We start from the raw sequence: 27,396 nt of genomic DNA on the forward strand, positions 1-27,396 counted from the left end.
AGAGTCGGGAATCGAACCCGGGCATCCGGGGTGGCAGCTAAGCACACTAACCACTGCACCACAGAGGCGGACTTTGTGCTCATAATTTTGTTTATTTTGTACTGTAAGGAGTTATATGTTCACGTTTTACAAAATAATTTCCACGAAGCTATTTCGGTGTTTCACCAGGAATCACTTTGCAATGACGTCGTGTTCCGAGTGGGAAAAGAACGTTTTTTATTTCAATTGTTAATTAATTGTTGCCAAGAAGAATGTTTGTTCCCACTGCGTGTGTTTTCGGTTCCATATGTATGCGTATCATGGAGGTGTGGACATATAAACATGAGCAGTGTATTATAATACTATACAGGGTGATTCAGCAGCCCCTTCCAATATCTTTTGCTGCAGCCCAACTAACGTGCACATGGTTATAGGGATGCTATTCCCTTGCAGGCGTACTGTATGGTACTAACGTCCAGTGAGCACATTTGCACACAATTCTGGAACCTAGTGAAATGTTATATCATCCGTTCGCAAAACATGACGCCTTGAAATAATGTAGCAACTCCCTTTTTCCGTGTAACTATGTTAATATGTCGTGCCTCGTGACCGGGTGTAAAGAAGAGGGGAATCAATCCAAAAAAACTAGGTAACAGTCCAGTAATTAATGTCTTAAACACCGAACCGGATGGCGTATGTACTCCTATCTCATCGTACTACTAGCATGTGTCCAGCAGTGTAGCGTAGTGGATGTGGTTAGGCAATCGGCGGAATGTGCCAGAGGCGGTTCGAATTCTGCATCGTTCAAATATTTTTGTGTTGGTATGATGTTGGAATACGTCAACACAGGCTCACGACTGCCACATTCGACCAGAAGAATGACGTTCTTATTCATGTTGTGCCCTGAGCATACTCCGCTGATTAGGGCCTGAATGTACTGTAATCTCTGCTATCATTCGGCACGTTTTCTACAGTGGAATACGTTAACATTCCCCTCATTTATGGGGAAGCAAGACAAAACGCGTGCGAGGCACAACGCCTGTACCAGGAACGGTATCTCGACAGGCGACATCCGGCTGCTACGACATTCCGCCGTCTTGAAAGACGCCTAAGGACAACAGGCGTAATTTATAACCAGCCACCTGTCCGCGATCGGCCCTTTACATTAGGTGAAACATAAGTCGCCGTTCTGGAGGCAGCTCGTAAAAATCCACAGATCAGTACAAGGGCGAATGCACGACAGGTGAACACCAGCAGTCCGTCTGACGAATACTGCATGAAAATTAATTTCACCCATACGATCTTGAGCTACACCAAGAGCTCCATGGGCGTGGTTTCGAAGCTCGAATAGAGTTCTGTCGGTGGCTATTAGGCAGGTTGGACAATAATAAAACATTCGTATCGCATACCTTGTACTCGGAAGGATCGCGCTTCCACACAAATGGGAACGTTAATCGCCGCAACATTCACTATCGGAGTCCCGAAAATCCTCACTGGGTGCGACAGGCGGCCCATGAAGTACGATGGGGAGTGAATATTTGGTGTGGAATCTTGGGGGTCGCCTGATCGGACCTTATTTCTTTGAGGGTCATTGGACGAGCCCACGCTACCTGCACTTTCTGCGCCAGGAACTCCCTGTGCTGCTGGAGGATGTGCCCTTGCACGATCGTTTGACGATGTGGTTGCAACAGGATGGAGCTCCACCACATTCGCCTTCGCCCGTTCGTAACCATCTGAACGAGGAACCGCCAGGGAAATGGACAGGACGGGGAGGCCCTATTTGTAGGCCCGCCAGATCACCGGCTTTAACGCCGTTAGACTTCTTGATGTGGGGGCATTCTTGAAGAACGTCGTTTACACTCAAGCGCAGGAAACCCAGACAAGCTGCGGCAAATAATCACGGACGCCGGCCGAGCAATTATTCTTCAGCGCGCAACACGATCGATTGGACACCGGGCTCGAATGTGCATAAACCAAAACGGTCATCACATCGAGCATTTGCTGCGATGAAACATTCCTATTGTATGTCTCTGGCCTGCTAACTAATTGGCCCTTCTTACGGGAAGGAACACATTCATTCACACACAGGTTGCATGGAAGCGGATATTGAATTAACATTGCGTGCTTTACGTATTAAACAGATATTTCAAACATTTGTAATCGCCCCGGACTCGAACTTCCCACCTAACATGCAAGCGCGCTCCGCCACGCCTTTATCAACTACACTACGGTTCCGTACGGCACACTGGACAGCTTATAGAAAGTATTAGGTTCACTGCGGTCACAACATCAATTTAGTGTTTCACCGGCGTGTCACGTTCATATGATCTAGAAATGTCTTCCAGTGTTTAATGAAGCTGAACTCGTGTCCTCATACCGAGGTGGTGCAGCTCCTTTCAGGCACACCCCCACTGGAGGTGAGCTCCATGTACCATTTCAACCACATACCAGCCTTCCTGCCATTCTTAAATTTCTGGCAGTACCGGGAATCGAACCCGGGCCCCCGACGACGGCAGTTAATAACACTAACCGTTACGTTTAATAGTATAATACTACGGAGACCTATCATGGTGAAGCGGTAAATACCAAGATATCCGGTTGTGTTGTCTGAGCATGCCGGCAGGGCAGATGTTTTCAGGACGAATTAATATTGTGGGTTGCATAAAACTACATTGGAAGGGGCGGCTGAATCACACTGTATATAAAATAAGTTTTGTCTGTGCATTGTTCAGAATTAAAAAAGAATGGAATTTCTGTATCGATTGTATCCACAGTAGCAAGGAAATGCACTTCTTAATTTTCCGTCATGTCTGTCTGTCTGTCTGTCTGTCTGTCTGTCTGTCTGTCTGTCTGTCTGTCTGTCTGTCTGTCTGTCTGTCTGTCTGTCTGTCTGTCTGTCTGTCTGTCTGTCTGTCTGTCTGTCTGTCTGTCTGTCTGTCTGTCTGTCTGTCTGTCTAAACGGGCATCACGAGAAAGTAGCTGAAGGGAATTTAATGAAAATTTGAAATTTGATGCAATACAGTCTAGGCTATAAATAGTTTTATTCACGCTGAGTGGAATGGTAGTTTAGGGGAAGGTCTAAAATTTTATACTCAAATATTTATGTCATTAATGAACCTATCGATAAATTATACATAACTAAAGTTATATACAATTTCATTTTCGATCACTTATGTCTGATATATTTTTTACCGTACTGGCTATGATAACGGAGATATTCGTGAATTTCAATTTTTGTTGTTAAGTCCATATCAACGACGAAACACCAGAAAATGGGTGAACAGAATTTAATAAAAATCGGTATGCAAAGTCTGGGAATAAACTACTACATTTAGGTTATTAGATAAGTTTTATTAATTAATGCTAGATGAAATGGCAGGTTAGGGAAAGTTGCCTAAAACTTCTTCTTCTTCTTCTTCTTCTTCTGCTTAATCTGTTTACCCTCCAGCGTCGGTTTCTCCCTCGAACTCAGCGAGGGATCCCACCTCTACCGCCTCAAGGGCAGTATACTGGAGCGTGAAACATTGGGTCGGGGATACAACTAGGGAGGATGACCAGTGACCAGTACCTCGCCCAGGCAACCTCACACGCTATACTGAACAGGGCCTTGCGGGGGTGGGGGGATGGGAAGATTGGAAGTGATAAACAAGGAAGGGGGAAGGAAGCGGCCGTGACGTTAAATTAGGTATCATCCCGGCATTTGGCTGAAGTGGGAATCGAACTCGGGCCTCCGGGGGTAGCAGATAATCACACTAACCAGTACACCACAGTGCCTAAAACTTAATTTTTTTAAATATCTGTGTTATTGGTCCTATCGAAAAGTATTACATACCGTAACAAAAGTTTAATGTCTTACACAGTTTTACCGTAAAGACTATGATAATACAATAATGAATTTAGACTTTTCTTATTCAGTGCATATCAGCGTCAAGCGCTGTTAACGTGGAAATATGGTTTAATCGTGTTACCTGGCGATGGTTTCAGCCATGATTGTCTTAAGGTGTAGAACCGCATTGTTATCGACAAAGAAAAATGTAATTATAAGAAATGAGAAAAAATCGTAAGTGAACGATCGCTTAAGAATAAGACAAGAGAGAGTCATGAAAGGAGAAGGTGTAAGATGCTCTAATATCACAGAGTGGGAAGAAAACTAAATGTGAAGACCTACAATATCGAAAGTTCATAAAACTGATCAACAATAGCATTCTATTGACCATTGTTGTGATGTGTGCTGCCACATAGATGGGATTACTGCTGCGCCCCGAGTAAAACAGTCTGGCTGAATGTTGGTGGAAAGTAGCTGGGGAATTAGATTGCCCGTCAACGGCAAGTACTGCAGCTAGTATTTCCTGTACGAAATCTCGAACCTTTAAAACTTCCAGAGGTGGGTGGTCATGAAACTCACTAAACATGTTGCGGAATTTCACTTCGAATCAGAGCTAGGAATTTTAGGCAGTAACAGGTTAGAATGTAAAGTTACTGAAGCGAATAACAAATATATTCTAGCCTGCGCGTAGGATGTGCTTTGAGATTTGTATAAACGTTAGGCGAACGGCCCATCAGACCCCCTACAGTTTACGTTACTCTCGCTATATTAAGGAAGAGGGGGCTAGTCGACACTGGGGACCACCTATCATGTTGCTATTGGTAACGTTTTAGATCTCTCTTCACATTGCTTCTCCTTTTCCAAGGATGACACAGAACTCTGTCGGAGGGGGGAATATTTTCTATCCTCCGAGACGATATTGAGCCTCCGGTGTGGTCACACACAGTCCGTCATAACTGAGGCTAATAAATTTGTTCACTGTTGTGAGCGATCCTTCCATTCTCTTTCTTTGATTGAAGTTGGGGCTTCGGGATGTCCACCTCATTCGTTCCACATGGCACTCTTTCTGGAATAACCGAATGTGAATTTATTTATTTATTTATTTATTTATTTATTTATTTATTTATTTATTTATTTATTCATTCATTCCTTTATTTATTTATTTATTTATTTATTTATTTATTTATTTATTTATGTATTTATGTATTTATGTATTTATTTATTTATTTATTTATTTATTTATTTATGTATTTATTTATTTATTTATTTATTTATTTATTTATTTATTTATTTATTTATTTATGTATTTATGTATTTATTTATTTATTTATTTATTTATTTATTTATTTATTTATTTATTTATTTATTTATTTATTTATTTATTTATTTATTTATTTATTTATTTATTTATTTATTCTCCTGGACAAATATATCAACATTCAGGAAAAGTATTTGAAATCTTGAAAAGCTCCGTCATTCCAGTTGTTCTATATCGCAGCCAATCCTGGACTCACACAAAGAGACAGATCAATATGATACAAGTGCGTCAACGGAAAATAGACACAAGAATTTTGGGAATTTACTACTCATTAACAAAGTGCTGAATTAAGAATTACGGAGAAGAAGCGATATGGAGAATGTATACATCACAGTGAGGTCCCTTAAATGGACTTGCGAAGGACACGTGGCCAGACTGCATCAAGATAGGAGGCGCGGCAGTGTGGGAACAGGAACAGAGGACGTTCACTACAGAGATGGTCTCAAGAATTCAGGGAAGTGTTCGGTCGTCGAGGAGAGGACTGAAGTGGAAAGAATCGTTTTTCGTGTAAAGTAATTGGAATAACGACAAAGGATAGTTAGTGATTATTTGTATGTGTTAATAGCTTGGAACCTACTACAATAGGAGAAACAAACTGACAAGGGTTAACTCACCCAGGGACTTCAGTTGGAGCTACCCCCGCCGGATCGTAGGAGGCCCGTTTGTCTACAAGGATGTGACAGGGTTTGTAAATTGCAAGATGCAAATCACATATGGGTACAAAATACACCATTTTACACTGATGTATAACAGTAAAAAAATAATAACAATAATAAAACAAACCTTAACATCTTACAAAGCTGGGCCTTAATAGTAACAGGTTATCCATGAATAGGATAAATAACTTAACAAGAAAGGTTTACTGATCCAAGTATACATTGGAGGTTCAAAGAACGCTCTCGAGATCAACTGTTTAGCTTTTGCTGATCATTTAGCGATCCTTTCTAGAAACACAGACACAGATACATCTTTTGAAACAACCTGCTGAAAAGTCTGGACTTAGGATCTCCTTTCAAAAACAAAGTACTTGACTAATATCCCCACAGTTCCCCAACAGCTAAACACAAGGTATGGTAAGACTGAAAGAGTTAACAGCTTCATATATCTCAGTGAGATTGTGCTGATGGGAGCTAATGAAAAAGAATCTAACAACAGTAGACGAGATAGGAATCCCGCACTGTTTTGCAGAACACAAGACCTGTTCAAGGAAAACGCCAATTTCAATGAGAGCCAAACTAAGACATTACAACACGATGATAAAACCCGAATATCTCTATGGAAGCGAATGCCTCCGAGTTACTGGAAAGGCTGGTCTGAGAGAAACTCATAAGTTTGAGAGGAAGATCCTTCGAAAGATAATGAGCCCGAAGATCGTGGCTGGACAATACAGGTTGCAAGGACGAGAGGAACTTTATCAGAAAACGAACGACTGACGGAATCCATCAAGAAGCGACGATTCAAGTTCTATAGCCAACTATTTAGAAAGGAAGACAAGAGCTTGACTAATAATTTTTTTTTACCAAACTCGATAGTAGACCTAACATATGTGATAAGTAGTTCAGGAAGGATCCGACAAAAAGTTCGACTAAATCGTTAAGACATTGTTAACAGAACCAAGTACCGACATCAGATCAGTGACGTAAGAGCTTTCGTAAAGAAGAACAGCAGAGCAGTGGGTGGACAGCGTAGAGGAGACAGGCTGCAAATAAGGCTTCTAAAAATGTGTAAACGTTGCTTATTGTGCTCTCTAATGACCGGAAACGTCTAATAATAATAATAATAATAATAATAATAATAATAATAATAATAATAATAATAATAATAATAATAATGGCGTGTGACCTGATGCATGTCTTTCGAGTTGGCACCTGATAAGTGACCTGCACGTCGGCGAGAAGGGACCCTATCTACCATGGACTTTAATGCTACAGACGGCACACACACACACACACACACACACACCGAGCCCCGGAACCATCCAAATTAACCAATGAAGTTTAAAATCACCAATCCCGCAAGAGTTCTTTTACGTTCCAGTAAAACAACCGACACGAAGCTAATGTATTTGCATACCTTCAAATACTACACGACTGAGTAAGGCTCGAATCTGCCAGGTTGGGGTCAGAAAGCCAGCGCCTCAACTGTCTGAACCACTCATTTGGACTGTTGTTACATAGTTATCTTGATCACAGATGTTAGGAGGCCGTAATGAATAACGAACGCCCGAACTTTGTGATGATGTTGATGATGATAATGATGATGATACCACAGCGTGTGGGATATGTACCCAAGCTGGACCACGCCCACTGTTATCTCATTCCAGATATCTCATCCAATAGTCGTTAAGAAACCTCTGGAAGCGAATGTAGACCAGATAACAACATTTCAATACGATGTAACTCACTGCTGCGTAAGAGACACCAAAAGGAATGTCAAGCAGAGAAATGAAAGAATTTTTTCCCTCGCTTTATATTTCAACCATCAAAGAGGGTTTATTTTTCAAAAACGAGAACATAGTAAGAGAGAAGTATAAGCAAAGAGCATACAAGAAAAGAGACAGTAAATCACCGGATCTTTTTTCGACGGAGAGAGAATTTTTAAAGGACTTACATTCCACGGCTCACAGGATTACACGGGCGAACCATTTTATTTATGTGCATCACTGCGCACTAAGACAGACGAGGGAAAATTGTAAGGAGTTCAGGAGAACCGTAAACCAGTACTTAAATAGCGGTGACTTAATATTGAACGTTCTTTGTAATGAACTAAGGGAACTGGAACATTGCGTCGTTGCATTTTGTAGGCTGCAATTTCTCACTCTGTGCCGCATAACTATAGTTATCAGAGCGGTCTTCGTACAGGTCGTGAGGGTCCCCGGAGGAGTAACTTGTCCACTAAGTGAGAGAAACTGGTCATTTCTACACGCAGGGATGAACCTGGTACTCACTTTAGTTGTAGGCTGCCTGAACCTCAGCACTAAGTGAGCTGGTTGCGCCCAGGAATCAATCTGGGATTCATCTTCGTTTCATGCTGAGCGAACGTCAGGGCAAAGTGCCTCTCTTGAAGTGGAAATGTCGTATATATTTCACTTCCTGATGGGAATCGAACCCATGTCCTTCCAGATGACCGATGCTGTAGGGAAATCGGATAAGCGGAGATTATAGCTAGGGTCGGGATTTGTACGCAGTAATAGGTTACATTTCCAATCTACTGAGGAGAGTAACAAGTATAGTCTTTCCTGCAGAACGATTGTGCTGCGGGTGTTGCATAAACTTCAGGGGCACCGATAATAGAACCCTTCGAATTAATGTTACTCGCGCTACACAACAGAAGAACGGACTAGTCAACACTTCCTAATAACAAGAGTAGTTGGCATTCTGAACTATTACTGCCTACAAATTCGGAGCCTAGTTATCACCTATAACGCTTTATAGACCACAGGTCGAATAATATACCAACGTTGATTCATTGAATAAGAGGAGGCTTCTTTGCGTGTGCATGGTCAGTGGCATTATACTGAGCTGAGACATGGACACTGGGGAAAGAAGACTTGAAGTATGTAAGACGTGGGTTTGGAGAAGGAAGAAGGGGATGAAATGGGTAGAGAAAGTGAGAAATGAGGAGGTGCTGGGAAAAGTGGGGGAAGAGGGAGAAATATTAAAGGTAATCACTAAGAGGAAACACAATATTGGCTTGGACATTGGATGAGAAGAGATTATTTATTGATGTATGATATGGACGAACGGTGAATAGAAGAAGATGAAGACACAAAAGATAAAACCAAGAGGATGGCAGGTGACAGATTTGCACGCAGACCTGCCCTAGGGCAGAACTTTACTGATGGTGATTGATTGTAGTTCTCAGACGATTTTAAGGAAAAAATGTCGCATCGTACAATTTCTCCGTTACACGGAAACGCATGCAAACATGGATATAGTTTTGCGCTTAGAAGACGAGAGAGAAAGTGCAGATTCTTTGGATTTTCCCCTCTCAGTGGCCTCTTACGCCATCCTTTGACTCCACCCACAGAGGACATAGAGTTCCGATAAACTGAAAATAAAATGAGTGAATGGGTTAATTATTCTTTCGTAAACCGTTCAGCGTCCAGGGTTGGCTTCTCCCTCGAACTCAGCGCCTCAAGCGCAGTGTCATGGAACGTGTGACGTTGTGTCAATAATACAACTGGGGAGGAGGTAGGCTCACCTGCTATGCCTTGTGGGTGGATGGGAAGCTTGGAAGGGATAGACAAGGAAGCAATAATAATAATGTTATACTTTCACGGTCTTCGGAGACGCCGAGGTGCCGGAATTTAGTCCCGTAGCAGTTCTTTTACGTTCCAGTAAATCTACCGACACGAGGCTGTCGTATTTGAGCATCTTCAAATACCACCGGACTGAGCCAGGATCGAACCTGCCAAGTTGGGGTTAGAAGGCCAGCGCCTTAACCGTCTGAGCCACTCAGCCCGGCGATAGACAAGGAAGTGGACGTATCCATAAGTTAGGTACCACCACGGCATTTGCCTCGAGGAGAAGTGGGTAACCACGGAAAACCACTTCGAGGATGGCTGAGGTAGAAATCGAACCCCCTCTAGTCAGTTGAGCTCCTGAGGCTGAGTGAATCTCGTTCCCGACCTCGTACAACGTTACAAACTTCTTGGTAGAACCGGGAATCTAACCCGGGCCTCCGGAGATCACAGCTAATCACACTAACCGCTACACCACAGAGGCGGACATTAATCTACAGTTATTATTATTATTATTATTATTATTATTATTATTATTATTATTATTATTATTATTATTATTATTATTATTATTATTAATCTCTGTGGTGTAGCGTGCCTGTCTATTATTCAAGCCCCAGGGTTCCTTTCCTGGACACTTCAAAGATTTTTATTCTGAATCGAGGACTAGAATCGTTCTCAAGCTCTTAGTTCCAGGCAGAAAGCTACTGACCAACACTGGTTGTCACGGTTACAATGGTGTCGCGGAATAGATGGCGCTAAATGCAGAGCAAGTACTTATCGTTGACAACGTAAGTTAATATTGTCCTTTTATGAAATAATAATTACGTGTGTATTTCGCTTTGATCGAGAATGGATATTTAGTCCCAGGAGTGTCGGGGGATATGGTCAGCTCGCCACTTCCCTAGGTATGTGATGTGATCGCCTTGAGAAAGGTACAACCCCGCATTTTCCTAGAGTTCAAAGAAGAAATCTCGGAAAACCATTTCGCCCATGGTAGGCGGGGAATTCGAACTCACCTCCCACCCGTATAGAGAAATAGTGTTCCTACGTACAGTTTCATATACGTCTGGAATGTTCAGGTCTATCGATGCATCAATGTTTTGTTTCATATTTTGAGATTAATTCCGGAGAAACTTTGAAAATCAAATCACTGATCTGTGTAAAGTAATTCATCTCAGCTCATTATTATTTTTATTATTAAAGCGACCTTATTGTTGCGAAGTTAGCGATCCGGCCCTTTCTTACACTTAACCACGTCATGTATATAAATGAGTACTAGTGTCATCAGTTATATTCAGTAACGCAGTCGTTGTGCTGTGCCCTTTCTTGAAACCAGATTTGTAATGGTCAAGCAGTGAGTAGTTAGTCAAGTAAGCAAGGACTTGTTCTTGTACCAAGCGTTCTAGTACTTTGGAAAGGGGTGGGAGAATGGATATAGGGCGATAATGGTAAAGTAGGAGAATTCTTAATAGCAATGGGAATGACCATACCATACATCCACACAGTTGGGAATAGTCCCCGTACGAGGAAATGATTAAATATATGAGTCAGAACAGATAACATTGCACGATTAATATATATTTTAATGAAAGATAATGGTATGTTGCCATTACCCGGAGAATCTGACTTGGGGATGTAAATTACACGCTTCACATCATTCACAATAACTTTTTTAAATGTGAAGTTTACTTAATTTCATCAGGAATGAGTATTTATGGCGTTTTTATCACCAGCAGCATCTAGATCAACATCTGGATGATGATTATCATTATTATTATTATTATTAGTAATATCATTATTAGTATATGCTGCTTTCGTAAAATGAGAGTTTAAATCATCAAGTGGTATAGTGGGTGCCAGCTTGGTCAGGCTGCGACCTATAACCATATTAGTGCTGAACTTTCCCCCTTTGTTATCTCTTGAATATATTTATACTTGGTGTTACGAAATAATTGCTTTACTTTATTTCGAAGAATGCGGTAATTTTCGACATCACTAGTGCTATCAGTTTGCCTAAATCGCCTGTAACATGCACTATGATTTGCCACGACCTGCTTAATTTCATTCGTTGGCCAAGGAGACGAAGGGTGAGAAACTCGAATTACAATAAGAAGAAGAAAGTACTCGAAGGAATGGGCCTATGACTAGATCAGCGAACAAACGAGACCAGTATCACGACTATTGGGACTTTCCGGGATGAGAAGTGCACAGTGGTTGGATGAACGCCGTGTTCCACACAGAAAGCTAGCGGATCAATCGAAAACTGAATAAACACCAGAAACTTATCGTGGTCCCTAGTTGGCAGATTAGCGAATAAGTTGTAGTACGTGCTACATATCAGACCGGAATACGCTTTGGGCAGAGCTCTTTTCCGAAAGAGATGGTGACGAATGGGCTAAACCGAGACGAACCACCGAAAAGAAGACACGGTGTCCCTTGGACCGAGGAACGATAGCAGGCCTCCTCGGGAGGAATCAGGAGATTCTTGGCTCAAAAGAAGGAAAAGTTCACTGCCAAATGTAATAAGACTTAATGTGGTCCTCCATGATCCCAGCGAATTAATAATAATAATAATAATAATAATAATAATAATAATAATAATAATAATAATTTGTAGTCCCACCAGCTACGTTTAGTGCTTTTCGGAACACCACAGTGCCTAAATTATGCCCCATAAGTGTTCTTCTACGTGCCAATACACGAACAGCACTGAGGATGATCGCCCCCGCTGCTCCACGGTGACTTAGTCGTGAAAAAGAATAAACCTCCATCCCTCATCAAAAAATAACCGCTCAAAAAACCGGGTTCGGGAGTGAGATTCCCATCACTACCGAGCCACCAAGTCTTCACGTAACAAGCAATGTTGACCCATTCCGACAGATCAGCTCGAAATTGTGAAGACGCCAAGGTAGCGATGAAACCATCATTTCAGAATGAAGTGAATTGACAGTTTAGTGATTACGAGAGATCCCTTTAACAGCAGCAGCGCATATTCAAATTACTCGCCATCCTGCACAATTTCTCTACACATTTGAGTTACCTCGTCATTATTGAGCTCGTAACTACAGGACTATAGTGCACAAGCACCCTGAGACTGAAGAACATTCTTCCATTAGACCCCTTTTTACATATTTATGGCACGGACAAGTAATATCTATACGGCGTATCCAAGGAATGTAGAAATCCCTTCATTTTCTGGATAATCATGCACAAACTACTCATCAGGTATGAAAATATGTCAGGTGAATGTAGAATTAAATATTTATTTATATTTAAAAACAAAATTTCGTTTGATAAGACTGATATGTACTCGAGTTAATTGAACAGCTGGCGGATGTAAGACACGGCCAGTTACTTCCCTCCAGTACGCCCAAGTGGCTCTGGCCAACAAGAAGAGCAGAGCGTCATTTTAAATGTCATCAAACGTTGAAAATAAAACTGTGTATCCCGTCAAGTTCAAGACAGCATGAAATTACATGACATACATTGAGGGAATTTTATCTCAGTTTTCCTAAGCTTCGAGATGGTTATAAACAAAATAGGAGACCGAGCGAGACAGAATACGTCTTTGTAATGAGTGAAGCAGAGACACAAGCCGCTCGAAGAGACGTCATAAAACACGCTGAAAATTCTAAGGTTTTATGTATTGTCTTTTATTCTGTGGTTTATTTCCCAGAGGAGTGTCTTCCCTCAAAAAGTATACAAATTTGAGTATTGCTATCTGGTGCCAACTTTTCCCAAAATGAGTGTTGAGCGTATCTTGACTAGCAGCCTGGAATTAAGTTTTGATGATGATAGTCAAAGGCAGGTATTATCATCACCCTCGATGAAGAAACATAAAGCTTTCTTAATCAATTTATCCGTCAGGTTCGAGACTGAAACCACACTACCAGCACAGCGTGGCAAAGAATCTTGAAGTTGTGGGGCCCTTGGCAGGAGCCAGAAGTACGAATACGCCTTTCCGCGTTCAATTTTGCAACAGACCAAGATCAACAAAGATCTCTTCCATGCCTTTATCCTCAAAACACTGAAGCGATCCATCAGGATACTGAGACACAGTTGGTGCCCCTCACGTTAAGGTACTCGATATCCCGTAGATTACAAGTGTATTTAAAGGTGTTAATATTTCGTTTCCTTCGTTCATAACTGTTGAAAGCTATCCGGTAATAGAAAATTTTCAGAAATTGCCAAACAAACTTCAAAGATCTATACCCATCCCCAATTTCAAAGCGTAAGTTATGACGGTCCTCGTAAAAATATTAAGTCATTATGGCGTTGCTGAATTTCATACATATGTAACTTCCTAATTTTCTCCAAACAGTTCCAATATTTTGTGCTAGGAACCTTGGTGAAACGTGTAGCAGCTGGTATCAGCACTATAGGAGGAGAATGGCCTGTGCTATCATACTGTTAAGACGGTAGCGTGAAGTTACTGCGAGCTCTGCCTTGTTCCTTTATTGTTACGAATTTAAGGGGATTACCTCCTCTGTATAGCATTTTATATCCAATCAATCAATCAAACAATCAATCAATCAATCAATCAATCAATCAATCAATCAATCAATCAATCAATCACCACTGATCGGCATTTAGGGCAGTCGCCCAGGTGGCAGATTACCTATCTCTTGTTTACCTAGTCTCATCCAAATCAGTATACTGCCATGTGTGCTAAGGGAATTCCCCATAAACGTGGCCGATCCTATGGTGACTAATCTGAAAATGATACAGCCAAAGTACATCACAAAAAACGAGCAATTTGGCCGTGTGGTTAGGGACGCCCAGCTAGTGGGCTAGAACCCCACTGTCGGCAGCCGTGTTTTCGGTGGTTTCCCATTTTCGCGACATTTGTTAAGGGCACGGCCACTTCCCTACCATTCCTATCCCTTTTCTATCCCATCGGCGCCGTAAGATATATCCGTGTCGGTACGATGACAAGCCAATTAAAAAAATAAAAGATCACAAAAAGCAATGCCGTTTTAGCAGGCGCCTCGGAGCAGCATGTAGGCACAAGTCACTACTTAATGTAAACTTGTAGTATTCAGGATATTTTCGGCCTCCTGTCATTTTAGACAGAATAAATAGAAAGCCCATATTTCCTTTGTGACTCCATTCAACATTTTTATCACTCAGAACTTGTGAAATGTAATGCGACCAAATCTAACTGTCTCTGTAGGCCTGAATATAAATTTACGTTGTTTCGGATTTTCACAACAGAAGGATTCTGGCGCTGTATTTCAGTTAAGGCTACACCGTTTTCTTCTCAGAACAAATACGAAAACCTGTCAGTGTTAGTGCGTCGGTAAGAAGAGAGAAGGAAAGGAGAAATGAGTATTTTAACGATTACTTATAGAAATGTTTACTGATGTCCTGTACAACAGATGCTGACAAAAAGATTACGGTACCAAGGAGCCTGGAGAATTGCAGTTGGTATTTAGTTGGGTGTTTGTGCTGAAAGTCCTCGGGCTCAACTTCTCTCAGATGAGTATCTGCGCCCGCGAGGACGTCTCGTAGAAGACACTGAAGTATTTGATTTGTAACACAGTTACGATATAGCTCGAGAGATCTTCACGCTACAATGCAAAAAAGCTTCTGCTTGAAACTCTACAGTGCTGGTATCAGATGACACATCTCACATGTACTCGTACCACCGCAATTACTTGAAAACCCGAAAGTGATGATATGCTAAAGTCGGCAATTCAATAAAACCCTCCTATTTTACTTCCGACAGCGCTCCAAGTGAGAGTCGCTCAGGGTGCATGCACCGCTGCATTGCGAGGTGCAAGGTGCAAAAGACGACTTCGCTAGCTTGACGAGAGTGCAGACCCCCACTCCTCGATTTTGAACAATAGCGCTGTCTCTCTCTTTCCCTATGCCTATCTCCCCCTTCCTCACTAGCTGTGTAGCTCTGCGTCATCCGAGCCGACCTTAGCCGAGTCGCTCCGAGATAAAATGCTGGTCCAAGCCGAGACTGATTCGGACCGATGTACGGCGCACAGAACCTCTGCGCCTCGTTTTGCACGCGTGACATTTTGCCCGTTTCAAGGGTATCCATCAACACAAGGTGTCGATCTTCATCCGTTTTCTAACGATTTTCATTATTGGAAAACCGATAATTAAATAAAATATGTAAATACTATTCAGCCTTATCAATAACTATGTCCGATCCCGTAGCCAGCCTGGAAGGTCTGGGTTCTATTCCGGTACTGGAAGGAGAGCACATGCAGCTAACCTCCATTTGGGATGTGTCCGAAAATAACTGTACCTGCTCGGGATGAGGACAGGTGTTTAGTTTTACTATTTTACCAACTCTTCCAGTCAATGCCTTCTTAGCAGGCAGACCCGTCAAGCAACTGGCCCGGTCAGAACTGCCCACCCTGCTTCCCACTCCGCCTCACTCGCTTGCTTGTCGCTTACAATAGCGGATGCGATTTTGAGTAACTTTTTAAGCGTAATACGTTTCGAAATACTGTATACAATGTCTTAAATTAAAGTAAAGTACCGAAATAATTTACAGCAAAATCTTTATTTTAATATTGGCGTTTTATCCGACGAAGCATGGTTTGGTAAAAATGTTTTACAGCCGGTTGCCGCCTGACGCCAACCCTGTACTATTCAAAATTGTCATCAACTTCCTCACGGAGCATTTGATGACAAACATGCTGCCGTGGACTCTACATTATGCAGTTGATACTGTCTTGGTTGGTGAGTTATGTCAGGAGTCCTGGAACGATAGCGAGTAATACCAGATGCAAACGGATTAAGAATAAGTCGCAAGAAGAAACAGTTCTTCAACTGTGTGCAGCCAGCGCAAGCCGGAGAACCACTGATGATGACCGGCAAGTTCAAATACCTTGGATCAGTCATCACAACTGATGGTAATATCGATGCACATGTCAAGCACCGCATCAGTGTTGGATGGATGAAATGGCGATCTCTTACTACTGTTCTGTGTGTTAAGCGGATGCCAGTCAAATTTAAGGGCAAAGTGTAAAAACCACTGTGCGTCCTGCCCTTTTGTACGGCTCCGAATGTTCGGCAAGGGAGAAATAGCATGACCAGCGAATGCATATCACAGAGATTCGGATGTTGTAGTAGTTAGCAGGAGTGACTCTGCATGACAAAGTGCGCAATGAACACGTGCGAGGAACCTTTACAGATGTGCCCATCAGCGACAAGATGGAGGAGAAAGACCTCCGCTGGTATGGTCACGTCAGAAGAGGAAGTGAACCCTATTTAGTACGGAAAGCTCATGCCATCCAAGAGCCAAAGAGAGGAAGAGGGCGTCCTAAGAAAACGTGGAAACGAACTGCTGAGGCTGCCATTAGATCTAATCTCCAGCGCTGAGTGAGCTCGCTAGTGCCCGTTTTATGGGTACATATACGGCCAAGAAAGAAGACATTTTATCCGACCAAGGTTTACAGGAATGTTCTTCACTCTGAATGCTGGGCAGCAGCAGTCAAACACGAAAAAACTCTTCACGTCGTGGAGATGCGCAAGATTCCATGGTCACTTGGCCTGACCTGACTAGATCATGTCACCAACGTAGAAATCCGGAAAATCAAGGGAGTAGCCCCAATTCTAGACAAGATGCGTGTGACCAGGCCACGTAATGCGCAGACAAGGTACATCCGTTGGCATCACGCCACCAAGAAATAGGTCACGTGGTCGGTGGCTTGATCGCCTTCAAGGAGATATGCGCTATGTCAGCAATGTGCAGATGCAGCGGGCACAGGTGTGTGACGTCACACTCCACTGTGGTCTTCTGCACTGCAGGTTGCATTCGTAGTCAATCTCAGTTAACATAATGGTGCTTACTGCGGAGACTCCGACTTCGTTGTCGATTTCACATGAGTGGCAATTATTGTACTTATTTATGTACGCTCAAGGGATGTTTAAATTGTAAGAAAACCTTGAACCAATTGAAGAAATCCAATGTAATACGACATTATGTCGTTTATCTTAGTAGTGATTACGATCAATATAAAGATGAAAATCGTCCAGCACGAATAAAGCGACTAAACCTGGAAACTGTCAACCAAGAGGTAGGTATTATATTCACATATTTCAATATTTGATTAATTTATGCCTAATCATATTAGCCAATTAAGTACGATTTAAAACTGACCACGAGTGTACCATTCTGTTACGTATTATTAGCACATTGCTATATGGTTCGTAAATAGTATTATTAAAAGAACCAAAACCTGAAATTTCCATACATATATATATACACAATAATTACTTGAAGTAAGGTTGAGTTAAGGTTACATCACCCTGTTTACTTTCAGGACAATGCAATTTTAAATATAAACAATTAGCCCGCCGTCCGCTTCTCCTACAGAATTTCTCTTCAATTGGCCGAACTATTACTAAGTCCATCAAATGGAGATTTCATCAAAGGTTATTTAAAAATGGAGGCGGAAGAATTTAGTCCAAATCTGATAAAACAATATGATTCCGTAAAGTTATCAAGATGGACTGTCACCAGCCTACAGGTCACAGCTGGCACACTGGCAAGCGGCTGCTGGGGGGGGGGGGTGTTCTAGCGAGCTGAGTCTGCATATGTTCAACTTGTTTCAAATGATGCTCTTATGAGAACCAAGTGGAGACTGGCTTGCAAAACAAAACAGCGAACGCTGCTCCACTGTGGGACAAACGCTAAGAAGGTGATGACGATGATCCGGCCATGAGTCTGGTCCCGAGAAGTTTGACACGACAACAATTTTACTGCACATGAACACTTACCTTGGTGAAGACAGTCCTCAAGTCCCCTTGCCAGTATCTGAGGTGGAGGACGACGTCGTAGGCGGCGCAGACGAGGAGAACTGTGACGCCCGTCTCCTTGCTCAAGATGGCGGTGGCAGCGAGTAGCACGCAGGCCGCTAATGATAGCCACTGCCGTCTGTCGTGCTTCCACTCACGTACGCATTCCTTGAGAACACTAACACCACAACCCTTCCACTCGCACAGTTCACACACGCTGTTTCTCACGCATGTCACGCACTTGGTATACCTCAGGCATTTATTACTCTCACTCACTTTGAGTTCTTCCCGCACTGAAACACACTGTTTCTGAACTTCTTTATTCCTCTTAATTTCGGAAATGTATTGTTCTTCTTGTGCTTTAGAGTAATTCACATTGCTCAGACTACTGGCGGTTAAACTCTGATCCCTGTTTCTGACGTGAGAGACGTAGCAGAGAAATGAGAGCAGGTAGAAAACGCAGGCAAGGAGGTCTGCTCGACCTACAACACCTGCAACAGCTTCCGTGTGTATGGGATGGGCTGCAAAGAGCAGTCCCGTCACTGCTGCGGGCAGGGTAGCCCCTGGGGGGAATAGGACCCGCGCTACACGCACGACCAGCCCGGTGGCTAGGCAGTGCAGGAGAATGTTGACCAGGTGGTATCCCCAAGCGCGGAAGCCTCCAGCCATGTAATTGAGCCGAAAGGAGAGTACACACAGAGGTCTGTAGGAGCCATGAGACCCGCTGTGTGATAGAGGAGTGCCCCAGAAGTCATCCGACAGCAGGCGGGTCATCGGCGTCGAGGGTAGCACGTCCTGGTTGCTGAGGATAGCGCGGCTGAAACGAAATAAGGAAACAGGTCACTACGAGTCCAGCAGTGAAATTAATTTGTCCATTAATTAATTACATGTTAAATTTTAACATATTTGACGAGAAAAATATCTTCTCACGGCTAGTACGAAGAAAGTTCACACAAACAACAAACAACCTAGGAGTTAAATATATGTCTAATCTTATATATAATGAATAGCTATAGTCCTGTCATTTTTAGTATTAATTGTATGTTTACAGAGACATTAACGGACACATGTTAGCTAGAGAGTTATACCGTATAGTAATTTTTTTGTTTTTAGAACATACTACTCTTTAAATGGAGGAAAACATTAAGCAAATGTTTTGTAAATGGGCAGAAATGCCTGTTGGCAAGAAATAAAATAAATAATTCAGTAATCTCAAAAAAAGATACCGGTCCAGTGGCAACGCAGAGGTTTGAAGAGTGTGGAGATAGTGCAGACTACGTGTTTGTGTGAGAACATTGACACGAGCTGCAGTAGGTTCTCCTGGCCTGACTGACGACTAGAAAGCATTTTTCTCGGTTAATAATAGTATATATTTTTGAGTGGGCATGTAAATCTTCCAACATAGAAAGTTACATCCAATTATAAAGTTCTTCTTCCAATCCTATGAACCTAATAAAAATGAAATTCAGTGTGGTTTAAATTTCAATCAAGAGAAAAATGCATTGTTGTCTTTCATTGCATGTTATTCGCAATTCTAATGTAAAATATACACTAAAATAATATTTTCCGAACTACCCCTAAGACTTTTAATATTTTTGAAGTTATTTGCCTTTTATTAAGAAATGTTTAATTTAAGAGGACTTTTTATAATATTTTACTACTGATTTTTTCGCAAAATTTGGTATAATACATTTTCTGTTACAGAAGAAAAGACAGCCGTACAAAATTACTTCTTCTCATTTGTCTAACTTTGCTCATCTCTGGCTTCTTTTTCCCTTTCTTCAACTGACGCATGTATTCTCGAGAGGATTGGAACAATGGAGCCATCGCGCAGAACAACCGTTCTTTCAACTGGTTACAATCCCTCCAACGGAAATAGTACCTGAAAATTCATTACCCTATGGCAACACTTTTCAACCATCTCTCGCCTAATCTTTTGTAAGTAATGATGGTAAGGGGGTTCAGCAGAAGACTGCAAGGTACGTCATGTATTATTTCAATCCTAGAAGTACTGTGATATGGGTGGGAAGACTTCAATGTGCTATATATGCACAATGTCAGCTTGGGGACAATTGAACAATCGACTAGAAAACCTCAGGACCGATGATTACGTAAAGTGTGGGAAAGGGGGAGAAGTAGCTATTCTAGAAGATATTCTTTATGAGTCCCAGAATGGTTTTGTGCAAGTTATGACGTGTGTACCTGCAATAAACAATTACAGCTGTAATCAATTTGGAGTCGACAAATGTGGGATCCAGCACACCTAAAAGTGGTATCTGACTCAGCGCCTTTGAAACTACCACGAATGATGTAATGAGTTCTCTAGAGTGTGATCAGATGAGCCTTCTATATGTGTCTGGTCATGACCATCCTTCAATACTTCACAAAACATCCTGCAAGGTCACATCGACCATCTGTACTCTAAGGGCCTTTTTTGATAATGTGTCTCTCAGTCATAGCCATTCATCAGTACTTCACATCACAGTCTGCACGGTTGCTAACTAACATCGCGTCACATATTTGTGTCACTAATTTCGTAACTCAAATTGTAAGATGACCACCAACCATAAGAAATACGTATTCAAAAATTGTTTCATTTTGATTTACTCAATTTATAACTGCAGTGAATTACCTGCAGCATTCTACGAGCATTTTCCTTAAAATATAGGGAGCCTCAAGTCATCGTTCTGTAAATTTGAATAACATTTCCATTTCATAGTGGAGTAGTTGATATATTTAAATTCTGTACTGGAAATGCTAAAGTTATTTGTCAAATCTTAAACGATTGTACTGTAATAATTTTCGTACAGTAGTTGAAATGTTGTAAGTTATTTTGAGTATATTTCGTGTAAATGCCACAGCAATTTATTGTAATTATATAATTCCGAAGTAATGTATAACTGTTATGTAAGTTGTGTTCGTTTCGCGAAATGTCTTTTAATAGTTTGTTCTCGTTTTTTAGTTGTAAAACTATTGTAAGAATGGAAATTCTCCCTACTGCAAAGTATTTGCCATTAGTAATAATGTCAATACAGCAAATAATAATTATTTAACTATTCACTGTCAGTAAAAAATGGTACGAAATTATAAGAAATAGAATACGTACATAATCGCAGGAAAGAGTCACATATATGTCATTCACCGAATCTGTTAAATCACTCTTTATGGTCTTTCTTTATTTTTGCTAGTAGCTTTAAGTCGCACCGACACGGATACGTCTTATGGCGACGATGGGATAGGAATGGCCTAGGAGTTGGAAGGAAGCGGCCGTGGTCTTAATTAAGGTACAGCCTTGTGTGAAAATGGTAAACCACCGAAAACTATCTTCAAAGCTGCCGACAGTGGGATTCGAACCCACCATTTCCCGGATGCAAACTCACAGCTGCGCACCCCTAACCGCACGGCCATGTCGCCCGGTCTTCTCTTCATGGTCTGATGGATAATTACGTTACTCTCATCCTTATAATGATTCAGAAAAATATTTTATAGACTGTACTATTTCGAGCTGTGGGCTGAGCTAGTACGTAGGGGACGAAAGTGGGTGTGATTCCCATAGTTAACCATCTGTTTCCCATTTCAATTACAGGTAGATACTGGCTGAAGCTAATTGAGGTGATACAGTGATCCTAGTTAAATCCCGGATTTAGAGTGTCATCTCCAATACTCTGACTGCTGAAGGTGCTACAGTAATGATTCTTCAGGTAGTTAGAAGGAGAAAGAGAAACATCAACAGCATGTTTCCTACCGCCTGCATCTTACCGCTTACCCGTATTAAGGACACCAGGACGTGGAACCTACATATTTGAAGACCGATCCTAAAGGCTCATCTCTATGAAATGATTACTCTAAGACTTCCAAACTTTTCTCTCTTTCAAGATCAACCACGATAAAATACATGGATAATATGAACTACCTGTCTGCTCCAGTTCATCAACAGGAATGCAAATAGCAACAAATTACATCTGAGAATCCAATTTCTGTCGCAAATTTACGTACAGTTTCTCTCTCATGTTTTCAAAAATGGTTAATTTGTTGTTAAATTGTTTGACTGGTAAGAGAGATATTCAAGCGTCTAAGGAGCGTTCTCTTTTCCGCGGCATGCAGCTGGCGTTACCGGATTTCGTCGACATTCAACTCTACATAGCGCGACTGGCGTACCATTGTCCGATATAGCTTCCACTTGAGGCAAAAAGGGGTGTTCTGTGATCTTCTTCCACCTCTTCCAGGTTACATTTATCATTGCTCAAAATTCGTTGTTGGTGCCGCCACCACTATCCGTACGAGATACCTGAAGATTTTCCAATTTACTTTTTTTTTTGCTACTTGCTTTACGTCGCACCGACACAGATAGGTCTTATGGCGACGATGGGATGGGAAAGGCCTAGGAGTTGGAGGGAAGCGGCCGTGGCCTTAATTAAGGTACAGCCCCAGCATTTGCCTGGTGTGAAAATGGGAAACCACGGAAAACCATTTTCAGGGCTGCCGACAGTGGGGCTCGAACCAGCGATCTCCCGGATGCAAGCTCACAGCCGCGCGCCTCTACGCGCACGGCCAACTCGCCCGGTTCCAATTTACTAACTCCTCGCCAGTGACTTGGATGCTGATCACGCTCGAATTTCTTCCCAGATAGCTTCTCTTCTGGTAAATTCTTAAGGATCGCTAACCAAAACTGTTGAACACTTAGCCGCTACAGACGTCGACCTTACCAAGAATGTACAACACAGAGGTGTATCTACGTTGCTCTCACATCAGTAGAGGCACTGGAATGCCAAATTATCTTGTTAAATCTCAAGGCAGATGGTAAAACAGATAGATTTGCAGTGGACGCCAGGCAACTGTCTAATGGACCGACCGACCGACCGACCGACCGACCGACCGACCAACCAACCAACCAACCAACCAACCAACCAACCAATCAACCAACCAATCAATCCTGATCTGCATTTAGGGCAGTCGCCCAGGTGGCAGATTCCCTATCTGTTGTTTACCTGGACTTTTCCTAAATAACTGCAAAGAACTTTGAAATATATTGACCGGGCGAGTTGGCCGTGCGCGTAGAGGCGCGCGGCTGTGAGCTTGCATCCGGGAGATAGTAGGTTCGAATCCCACTATCGGCAGCCCTGAAGATGGTTTTCCGTGGTTTCCCATTTTCACACCAGGCAAATGCTGGGGCTGTACCTTAATTAAGGCCACGGCCGCTTCCTTCCAACTCCTAGGCCTTTCCTATCCCATCGTCGCCATAAGACCTATCTGTGTCGGTGCGACGTAAAGCCCCTAGCAAAAAAAATAGAAGTATATTGAACATCTCCCTTGGTAAATTATTCCAGTCCCTAACTCCTCTTCCTATAAACGATTATTTGACCGAATTTGTCCTCTTGAATTGGAACTTTAAATTCATGTTGTGATCTTTCCTACTTTGAAAAAATCACTCAACCTTATTCCTCTATTAATGTCATTCCACACCAGCTCTACTATGACAGCTTGGAACATATAATTTAGTCGAGCAACTCGTCTCCTTTTACCCAAGTCTTCCCAGCCCAAACTTTGCAATATTTCCATAACGCTACTCTTTTTTCTTTTCGGAAATCACTCAGAACAAATTGAGCTGTTTTTGTTTTCTTTTTTGTCTGTTTCTTTTTCCAGTTCTCGAATCAAGTAATCCTGGTGAGGGGCTAATACACCGGAACTATACTCTTATTGGGGTCTTACCAGAGACTTATATGCCCTCTCCTTTACATCCTTACTACAACCACTGGATATCCTCAATACTGTTTTTGTAATTACTACAATGAAGAACTTCCCTTATATTAACACCTAGATACTTACATGAATCCCAATGAAGAACTTTCACCCGATCAACACAGTAATTAAAACTGAGAGGACGTTTCCTTTCTTTTGAAACTCACAACCTGACTTTTAACCTGTATGCTGCCCATCTCACCACATTATCGATGTCTTTTTGAGACAATATATCGGAAAGCATGGGAAGAAGGAATCTCGAGCACCTGTGAGTTTCCGCTGAGTGTTGTACATGGTGACTTTTTCAGCGATTCGCCGTTCTTCCTGAGCCAGCAGAAGACTATGGTCAAAACGTATCTCAAAATCTGTGCAGCTCAAATAAGCAAGAGGTGCATTGCTCAGTGATATATTTATTAGGATAATTACGACCGAAAGAAATAAGCTGCGATATTGGGAGAGGCGGTTATTCTATCCTCATATTTATTTCACTCTGGCTAAAAGTTCATCTGCCTCATGTTACACGTCATAAAGCGTGTGTCTGTTTACTCTCGCACTCTGCACAATTCTCGAGCATGTACTTGACTTCCTCTGCAGTTAATTTTACAATGGCTCGAGCGGGGCCATAAAGAGCTTCCCATTCCATTACAGCAGAGAATGGAACGTTTTCTCTATTATTGATCATTCGCTGCGCTGCTTCTCGTATAGAAATGACACAAAGTTTACTGCTAAGAACAACACGTCTGATACAATCTTCAGAAACTAAGTTGACGCCGAGTGCAAGCAAAAGAACTCTTCTCCACATTACTACCTGCCACAAGCTGCTACATTATTAAACCTTATCTACCCGCGCTAACACGTGATTTGATTGCTTTCCAGTTCTTGTCTTATCTTGAACGTACGTATTAAAGACGTGAATGATTGCCACTACCTGCTATTACAAACTGATGTTGTACTTGCATTCCCACTTTGTTATATCTTTGTGTACGACCCAATTTAAACTCACTGCGAAAACTGAAACGGAGTGATTAATGGAATTTTATGGACTTCACAATTAGATTCGACTTATTAGACTCGAAAATACAAGGAAGTCCAGAAAGCCCCATCTTTTCGAAGAGTACTACCTTTTGTTCGGAAAGTACCGAGAGTTGAAGACTGAAACACTTACAGCTTATAAATGGATGACCCAGCAGTATTTAAGGTGGAATTTTTATGAATCATTCCTCAATTTATAAATAGTTTTTTCTTTTTATAATAATTATTGCATTTTTCCGTCACTTTTTATGTACCGTACCTTCATTATACAGTGTTATACAAGTACCTTTCAGCGTTCAGTCTGCAAGCCTCTGTGAATGTATTAATCGCCGCGACAATCCTCTTTGTAAGTAGTTCTATGGCCTCGTTTTGTTCCATACCTCATATCTTTAAATTATTAGAAACTGAGTCTAAGTGATATCGTCTTCGTCTACCTCTTCTTCTCTTACCTTCCATCACTGAGTTCATGTCCGACTCGTTGGCTGAATGGTCAGCGTACTGGCCTTCAGTTCAGAGGGTCCCGGGTTCGATTCCCGGCCGGTCGGGGATTTTAACCTTAATTGGTTAATTCCAGTGGCTCGGGGGCTGGGTGTTTGTGCTGTCCCCAACATCCCTGCAACTCACACACCACACATAACACTATCCTCCACCACAATAACACGCAGTTACCTACACATGGCAGATGAAGCCCACCCTCATCGGAGGGTCTGCCTTACAAGGGCTGCACTCGGCTAGAAATAGCCACACGAAATTAAACTGAGTTCATTATTATTCTCGTAAGTAAGCTATCCTCCTCCACTCCCTTCACATGACTTCACCACCGAAGTTAGTTTAAGCGTACAGCTTCATCAATGGAACTAATTCCTAACTTAGCCTTTATCTCTTCATTCCAAGTACCCTCCACCCATTTTCCCACCTGTTTGTACAAACAATCATTCTCGCTACTTTCATGTCGCTTAATTCTAGATTATGAATAAGATATCCTGAGTCCACCCAACTTTCACTCCCATAACGCAAAGTTAGTCTGAAAACAGACCCATGTAAAGATAGTTTCATCCGGGAGCTACCTTCTTACAGAATACTGTTGACTGCAACTGCGAGCTCACTGCATTAGCTTTACTATACCTTGATTCAATCTCACTTACTATATTACCATCCTGGGAGAACTCACAACCTAAATATTTCACCTAGCTCGATAGCTGCAGTCGCTTAAGTGCGGCCAGTATCCAGTATTCGGGAAATAGTAGGTTCGAACCCCACTGTCGGCAGTCCTGAAAATGGTTTTCTGTGGTTTCCCATTTTCACACCAGGCAAATGCTGGGTCTGTACCTTAATCTTTTAATTTTTTTTTTGCTATTTGCTTTACGTCGCACCGACACAGATATGTCTTATGGCGACGATGGGATAGGAAAGGCCTAGGAATGGGAAGGAAGCGGCCGTGGCCTTAATTTAGGTACAGCCCCAGCATTTGCCTGGTGTGAAAATGGGAAACCACGGAAAACCATCCTCAGGGCTGCCGACAGTGGGGCTCGAACCCACGATCTTCCGATTATTGGATACTGGCCGCACTTAAGCTGTACCTTAATTAAGGCCACGGCCGCTTCCTTCCCACTCCTAGCCCTTTCCTGTCCCATCCTGGCCCTGATGATTCCAATCTTTCAACATTTCACATAATAATTTCCAAAGCTTCTGCTCATGACTGAAAAGGATACTGGAAAATATTTATCACTGTTATCTGTGTTTCACAGAATTTATCGCGGTTCCATTCGCACTGTGTTTCGTTCACTAGTAATTACAAAGGAAACAGGTAACCGCTATAGCGTGGACAGTGTAATATCAACACTCTTTCATATTATAGATCAAAGAAATTGTTGAATTCTCTTGCACTGAAGGCGTTGCAAGAGTATTGCAATTTTCTGTTTCACAAGTGATCTCATATCACAGTACTGGATTTAAGTTGTACTATTTTCAAAAACCCATCGGGTTTAGCTTTATTTCAGATAAGGTACTCTTTACAGTAAATGTCTTACTTTAGTAGAATGTTTAATGGTAGATGAGGAGACTTCAATGCCCGTGATGCACGTATCTTTGGACCAGTGCCATTGATCATACAGGGACGCGTCACAGTGGAAGAATTAGCTGGCAGTCGATACCTATAGAATACCCGAGCTCATAAATAAGAATAATTTAATGAATTTCGGTAGCGCAGTCTCTGGCGAGGCTTACTTTTCTTTCTTAGACTTGAGGAGTGTTATCCCAATACACCACACTTAAATAATGATGGCCATAAGAGAGAGAGGAAGAAATATGACAACAATATTGAAAGTAAAAATATAAATAAAGTAACGTAACATTGTGACATTAGAAACAGAATGGTGTCATATACCCCAAATATCTTCTGATCAGTTACAGATGTTGACGTTCTGTTTTTAAATTATTTAAATGTAAGGGGTTCATAAAACACTTCCAATTCGTCTCCACTACGTACTAAAT

At 41.9% G+C, this 27,396-nt stretch overlaps 1 protein-coding gene across 1 annotated transcript in view; it reads right to left on the minus strand.

Moving 5' to 3' along the window:
* The window catches only part of Tmtc2 (Transmembrane O-mannosyltransferase targeting cadherins 2), a 437,765-nt gene extending 417,839 nt beyond the window's left edge, over positions 1 to 19,926 (minus strand). Inside the window, exons 1-3 of the mRNA XM_068229241.1 lie at positions 19,835 to 19,926; positions 18,526 to 18,949; positions 18,115 to 18,279 (exon numbers count right to left, since the gene is read on the minus strand). Of these exons, the coding sequence (XP_068085342.1) occupies positions 18,115 to 18,279; positions 18,526 to 18,949; positions 19,835 to 19,926 (681 nt within the window). The remainder of the gene's footprint in view (positions 1 to 18,114; positions 18,280 to 18,525; positions 18,950 to 19,834) is intronic.
* Positions 19,927 to 27,396: the final 7,470 nt, after the last annotated feature.

This window comes from Anabrus simplex, chromosome 9 (assembly GCF_040414725.1).
Source record: "Anabrus simplex isolate iqAnaSimp1 chromosome 9, ASM4041472v1, whole genome shotgun sequence".
In the NCBI taxonomy this organism is placed as follows: domain Eukaryota; kingdom Metazoa; phylum Arthropoda; class Insecta; order Orthoptera; family Tettigoniidae; genus Anabrus; species Anabrus simplex.